The sequence below is a fragment of the Oncorhynchus mykiss genome, chromosome 18, assembly GCF_057628025.1.
Source record: "Oncorhynchus mykiss isolate SJ-2025 chromosome 18, ASM5762802v1, whole genome shotgun sequence".
Taxonomy (NCBI): Eukaryota; Metazoa; Chordata; class Actinopteri; order Salmoniformes; family Salmonidae; genus Oncorhynchus; species Oncorhynchus mykiss.
Window position 1 is genome coordinate 31,332,610 of NC_143039.1, and position 7,391 is coordinate 31,340,000.

Genomic DNA, 7,391 nt, shown 5'->3' on the forward strand with positions numbered 1-7,391 from the left:
TGGAAGGAGAGTTTACAGTCTAGCCAGCCACCTAGGTAATTGTCCACATATTCTAAGTCAGAACCGTCCAGAGTAGTGATGCTAGTCGGGTAGGCGGGTGTGGGCAGCGAATGGTTGAAAAGCATGCATTTAATTTTACTAGAGTTTAAGAGTAGTTGGAGGCCACAGAAGGAGTGTTGTAAGGCATTGAAGCTCGTTTGGAGGTTTGTTAACACAGTGTCCAAAGAAGGGCCAGATATATACAGAATGGTGTCGTCTGCGTAGAGGTAGATCAGGGAATCACCCGCAGCAAGAGCGGCATCGTTGATATATATACAGAGAAAAGAGTCGGCCCGAGAATTGAGCCCTGTGAGACTGCCAGAAGTCTGGACAACAGGCCCTCCGATTTGACACACTGAACTCTGTCTGAGAAGTAGTTGGTGAACCAGGCGAGGCAGTAATTTGAGAAACCAAGGTAAGAATACGATAAGAATACGGTGATTGATTGACAGAGTCGAAAGCCTTGGCCAGGTCGATGAAGGCAGCTGCACAGTACAATCTTTTATTGATGGCGGTTATGATATCGTTTAGTATCTTGAGCGTGGCTGAGGTGCACCCGTGACCAGCTCGGAAACCGGATTGCACAATGGAGAAGGTGCGGTGGGATTCAAAATGGCCAGTGATCGGTTTATTAACTTGGCTTTCGAAGACTTTAGAGGATGGACAGGATGGACATAGGTCTATAACAGTTTGGGTCTAGAGTGTCCCCCCCTTTGAAGAGGGGGATGACTGCGGCAGATTTCCAATCTTTAGGGATCTCGGATGATAGGAAAGAGAGGTTGAACAGACTGGTAATAGGGGTTGCAACAATGGCGGCAGATCATTTTAGAAAGAGAGGGTCCAGATTGTCTAACCCAGCTGATTTGTACGGGTCCAGGTTTTGCAGCTCTTTCAGAACATCTACTATCTGGATTTGGGTGAAGGAGACGCTGGGGAAGTTTGGGCAAGTAGCTACAGGGGGTGCAGAGCTGTTGCCCGAGGTTGGGGTAGCCAGGAGGAAAGCATAGCCAGACGTAGAGAAATGCTTATTGAAATTCTCGATTATCGTGTATTTATCGGTGGTGACAGTGTTACCTAGCCTCAGTGCAGTGGGCAGCTGGGAGGAGGTGCTCTTATTCTCCATGGACTTTACAGTGTCCCAAAACCTTTTGGAGTAAGAGCTACGGGATGCAAATTTCTGTTTGAAAAAGCTAACCTTTGCTTTCCTGACTGACTGCGTGTATTGATTCCTGACTTCTCTGAACAGTTGCATATTGCGGGGACTATTCGATGCTATTGTAGTCTGCCACAGGATGTTTTTATGCTTATCGAAGGCAGTCAGGTCTGGAGTGAACCAAGGGCTCTATCTGTTCTTAGTTCTACATTTTTTGAAAGGGGCATGCTTATTTAAGATGGTGAGGAAATTACTTTTAAAGATCCTTCCAGGATACCCGGGCCAGGTCGATTAGAAAGGCCTGCTCGCAAAAGTGATTTAGGGAGCGTTTTACCGTGATGAGGGGTGGTCGTTTGACCGCGGACCCATAGAAGATGCAGGCAATGAGGCAGTGATCGCTGAGAACCTGATTGAAAACAGCAGAGGTGGATTTGGAAGTTGGTCAGGATAATACCTATGAGGGTGCCCATGTTTATGGATTTTGGGTTGTACCTGGTGGGTTCCTTGATAATGTGTGTGAGATTGATGGCATCTAGCTTAGATTGTAGGCTGTCGGGGTGTTAAGCGTATCCCAGTTTAGGTCACCTAACAGAACAAACTCTGAAGATAGATGAGTGGCAATCAATTCACATATGGTGTCCAGGGCACAGCTGGGAGCTGACGGGGGGTCTATAACAGGCGGCAACAGTGGGAGACTTATTTCTGAAGACATTCGTTTTTTAAATTAGAAGCTCTCACTTACAGAAGAGAGGAAAGGGTTCACGCTCCAACTCTTCGACATTAAGCCGGACTGTGTACCTACAATATCATAAAATGCACAAGGGTACTGTAGGCCTAATACTGGGAGCATCTTTTCAGCAGCAATTCAGGACTAATGAAATGTAAAGGTGTAATTTCCCTAGAGGCAGATTCCTAAAATGGCCTAAATGCTATCTCCATATTGTAAACCAGTAATATGGAATCCACGGAGATTGAGGAAGATATCTTCAAAATCATAATAGGTTAATAAAAATGTTTATTTGCCTGTGGGAAGCGGAGTTTAAATGCTCAGTGGGAGGTGGGGAGGGAAACAAAGAGTGCCAGCCAGCGTGCCAGAGGCAGAGTGGTGTGGCGACACATGAGAAAATGCCCTTTGAGCCGGCTTCAAGGCCCTAGTCTGCTGCACCACGACAGAGAAGAGAAATACCTTGTGTACTTCATTAGAATATGCTGAATATGGAGTGCCTTGCCGTGCCAAAGTCAGCTAGCGGATACGGAGACAAATGACTGAAAATACAAAACACAACCCCCGAAAGGCCAGCAGCAAGCAGCCACTTCCGTCGCGTCTCCCTCCCGCCAAAACCCGCCTGTCACTCTCGCCTCGACCGACCTTCCCCGAGCAACAGAGTGACATCTGCAAATGCCTTTTCAATATTAATGCGCTTCCAGCTGGAGAATAATTAAATCAGAAATTTGGAGAGAAGCGAGCAGCCGAGCAGAAATACAGGATTACCTGATATCCTCTCTCTCTCTCTCTCTCTCTCTCCTCCACCCTCCTCCTCCATTCTCTGACAAACACAACTGCATTCTAAAAAAGTGCCGGGCCTTTTTTTTTTTCGTGTTCGGAGGATGCTAGCCGAAGGGGGATTAATTTGTTGTTTGTTGCAGTCAATCACATTTCCATGGACAGATTTAAAGTTAATTGCATCCGTGAGCCGATCCCAGTAGGAAAGAGTTCTACATGCGCCCGGGCTTTTTCAAAGTGATATCCTCATCAATGACACACTGCAAGCCCCCCCCCCCCCCCCCCATCCCCCCCATCTCATTCCACCACTGTTCTTGCTCATCTGAGATTTCTTCAATGTTTTTCTCAAGTAGTATTGGCAGGTTGGCAAAAGACCTTGAATTAATTCCTCTCTCTCTGATCTGCTGATACCTCAACAACAACAAATAGTTCCAACGGCTTTCATATGACAATAGAGGAGTGTTATGACTGTTAAAATGGCTCCTAGTTACCGAATCTGATGTCACATGTCCCATTAACACAGAGTGGCTATTCCTTTAATTGTGACTAGTGTAGGTGGCAGGAGGATGAATTGACCTTTTCCATCACATTCCAATAGATTTAAAAGTGTGTTGAACGAGTACTGTGCATCAGGCTAGGAGAAATGAAAAACTACTGCAATGCATGAAACAAACATAACGGTGGAACGAACTACATGTAAAAGCCAATCAACCAACAGGCCTAAACAATGTAGACTAACAATTGGGGATTTGCTGGTGGTGGGAGGCTTTGCACTCAACTTAAGCATTTCAATAACATTTTTAACCAGGCAAGTCAGTTGAGAACAAATTCTTATTTACAATGAAGGCCTACCAGGGAACAGTGTGTTAACTGCCTTGTTCAAGGGCAGAACGACAGATTTTTACCTTGTCAGCTTGGGGATTCAAACCAGCAACCTTTCTGCTACTGGCCCAACGCTCTAACCGCTAGGCTACCTGCCGCCCCTTGCCATCAGTAGGTATATAATATGTATAGTATATATAATTCATAATTAATATAAATCATCCTCCCGCTCCGCGCGGGAACAAGACGTCTCATATGAAAGAACTCTTGCTTGGCTTGATCAAGCTCGGCACAACTTCAGAGCTAGAAGCCTGCCTCTCAGCATTTCATTTGACGCTCGGCCCAAAATCACTTATCTAGACAATCTGAGAACAGGTTATGGCGCAGAGGGATATGGGCAATGTATAATGCATGAGAAGACGGCCTAATGGCTGCTTCATTGGAGCAACACGGGGGAGAGGAGAGAGAGAAATACTGGGGGCTTTATTTTGTCATTTTTCTTATCATGAAAGAGAGACAACACAACTACTGCAGTGTTACATTTGCATGCTATTTGCTGGCCAGTGTGATCTGTCGACTCCTGTGTGTGTGTGTGTGTGTGTTCCTCATGCTGCATAATGGCTCTGAGAACACAATTAGAATGCAGAGAAAGGGTTTGGGTGTTTGGAGCTGGCACGAAGACACTGAGTGGCTGACAGACATGTTAAATCACGCAGGCACTGCCTGAGACACACACGCACGCACGCACACACACACACAAATCAGTGATGCAGCCACATAGCAAGAGGTTGTCAGGAGACGTGTGTGTGTGTGTGTGTGTGTGTATGTTCCATATTACACAAAAGAGGCTTTCTAATTGTTTGGGCTTCATTAATGCAGCAGCTTTTCAGCAGCAACCCAAGCTGTCAGAGGAAGGCTGAGTCTGGGAGAAAAGGTGTTTTCACAGGCCTAACAATAACTACATAATTAATACTGGGGGGAAGTCAGCAACGCATTAAACTCATCCTTCCTCGTGTTGAAAAAAGGACAACCTTGAGTTAAAAGGTGAATCATGAGGGGTTTCTAGGCCACTCATTACACAGTGCACAGCTAATATCCTTGACATTAGTTATTGAGGAGTTGTTCTATTCTATAAGTGCAGACAGTGGTTATTAATGGGGAAGTAGAATTATAACATATATGTAAACTGGCCTCTCCGTAAACCAGTCTCTCCGTAAACCAGTCTCTCCGTAAACCGGCCTCTACGTAAACCAGTCTCTCCGTCAACCAGTCTCTCCGTAAACCAGTCTCTCCGTAAACCAGTCTCTCCGTAAACCGGCCTCTACGTAAACCAGTCTCTCCGTAAACCGGCCTCTCCGTAAACGTAAACCGGTCTCTCCGTAAACCGGCCTCTCCGTAAACGTAAACTGGCCTCTCCGTAAACCAGTCTCTCTGTAAACCAGTCTCTCCGTAAACCGGTCTCTCCGTAAACCCGGCCTCTCCGTAAACCGGCCTCTACGTAAACCGGTCTCTCCGTAAACCGGCCTCTCCGTAAACCGGCCTCTACGTAAACCGGCCTCTCCGTAAACCGGCCTCTACGTAAACCGGTCTCTCCGTAAACCGGCCTCTCCGTAAACCGGCCTCTACGTAAACCGGTCTCTCCGTAAACCGGCCTCTCCGTAAACCGGCCTCTACGTAAACCGGTCTCTCCGTAAACCGGCCTCTCCGTAAACCGGCCTCTACGTAAACCGGTCTCTCCGTAAACCGGCCTCTCCGTAAACCGGCCTCTACGTAAACCGGTCTCTCCGTAAACCGGCCTCTCCGTAAACGTAAACAGGTCTCTCCGTAAACCGGCCTCTACGTAAACCGGTCTCTCCGTAAACCGGCCTCTCCGTAAACGTAAACCGGTCTCTCCGTAAACTGGTCTCTCCGTAAACTGGTCTCTTCGTAAACCGGTCTCTCCGTAAACCGGTCTCTCCGTAAACCAGTCTCTCCGTAAACCAGTCTCTCCGTAAACCCGTCTCTCCGTAAACCAGTCTCTCCGTAAACCAGTCTCTCCGTAAACCAGTCTCGCCGTAAACCAGTCTCTCCGTAAACCAGTCTCTCCGTAAACCAGTCTCTGTGTGCATTTTTAGGAAGTGTATAGTGGATTTTGTGGATTTGTATTTGCAGCTTAACAGGGTGTTGACCATACGTGTGTGTGTGTGTGTGTGTGTATGTGTGTGTGTGTGCGTGCGTGTGCGTGCGCGTGTGTGTGTGTGTGTGATGCACGGAGTGATGAAGCAGTCTTACCAGAGGTGCTGAGGGTAGATCCCAGTGAGGCTGCAGGGCTGGGGGCCAGACTGCTCTTGGAGTGGGGAGCCGGGGAGGAAGAGGAGGAGGAAGAGGAGGCAGCAGGGGAGGAGGTGCGAGCGGTGGGGGGCGCGGGGGAGGCCAGCCGCTCTCCAGACTCCATATCTGTCAAACACAATCCAATCAGCACCGTTACAAAAGCAGAGGAGAGAAAAGAAAGAGAAAAACACACACACCCCACCTCCCGCTACACACACCCAGAGCCCTGCTACACACACCCAGAGCCCCGCTACACACACCCAGAGCCCCGCTACACACACCCAGCGCCCCGCTACACACACCCAGAGCCCTGCTACACACACCCAGCGCCCCGCTACACACACCCAGAGCCCCGCTACACACACCCAGCACCCCGCTACACACACCCAGCGCCCCGCTACACACACCCAGCACCCCGCTACACACACCCAGCACCCCGCTACACACACCCAGCACCCCGCTACACACACCCAGTGCCCAGCTACACACACCCAGAGCCCTGCTACACACACCCAGAGCCCTGCTACACACACCCAGAGCCCCGCTACACACACCCAGAGCCCCGCTACACACACCCAGAGCCCCGCTACACACACCCAGAGCCCTGCTACACACACCCAGAGCCCTGCTACACACACCCAGAGCCCTGCTACACACACCCAGCTCCCCACTACACACACCCAACGCCCCACTACACACACCCAGCGCCCCGCTACACACACCCAGCGCCCCACTACACACACCCAGTGCCCCAGCACACACACCCAGCGCCCCACTACACAAACCCAGCTCCCCACTACACACACCCAACGCCCCACTACACACACCCAGCGCCCCAGCACACACACCCCGCGCCCCAGCACACACACCCCGCGCCCCAGCACACACACCCAGCGCCCCGCTACACACACCCAGCGCCCCACTACACACACCCAGTGCCCCAGCACACACACCCAGCGCCCCACTACACACACCCCGCGCCCCACTACACACACCCAGCGCCCCACTACACACACCCCGCGCCCCAGCACACACACCCAGCGCCCCAGCACACACACCCAGCGCCCCAGCACACACCCAGCGCCCCAGCACACACACCCAGCGCCCCAGCACACACACCCAGCGCCCCAGCACACACACCCCGCGCCCCAGCACACACACCCCGCGCCCCAGCACACACACCCAGCGCCCCGCTACACACACCCAGCGCCCCACTACACACACCCAGTGCCCCAGCACACACACCCAGCGCCCCACTACACACACCCCGCGCCCCACTACACACACCCAGCGCCCCAGCACACACACCCAGCGCCCCAGCACACACCCAGCGCCCCAGCACACACACCCAGCGCCCCAGCACACACACCCAGCTGCCCGCCACTCTCCCTTTCACATCTTACTTCCCCGGAGCAATATTTCTATTTAGCCCTGGACACCAATCCCCTCACACACACCCCACCTCCCATTCAGAGCTCATAGGCTGGGAGGATGGCATCTGGAAGGGTGGGGGAGGGGGGGGGGTGGACTTAGTGACCATTATCACTTTAACATGATAGTAAA

The 7,391-nt window shown here is 51.0% G+C and overlaps 1 protein-coding gene across 23 annotated transcripts in view; it reads right to left on the reverse strand.

The window, feature by feature from the left end:
- Positions 1-7,391, reverse strand: part of LOC110495859 (bromodomain adjacent to zinc finger domain protein 2B) — an 81,698-nt gene that overhangs the window by 24,670 nt on the left and 49,637 nt on the right. For all 23 annotated transcript variants that reach the window (XM_036952312.2, XM_036952309.2, XM_036952308.2 and 20 more), the window contains exon 3: positions 5,790-5,954. In XM_036952312.2, coding sequence (XP_036808207.2) covers positions 5,790-5,952 — 163 coding nt within the window. In that variant the 5' untranslated portion in view covers positions 5,953-5,954. The remainder of the gene's footprint in view (positions 1-5,789; positions 5,955-7,391) is intronic.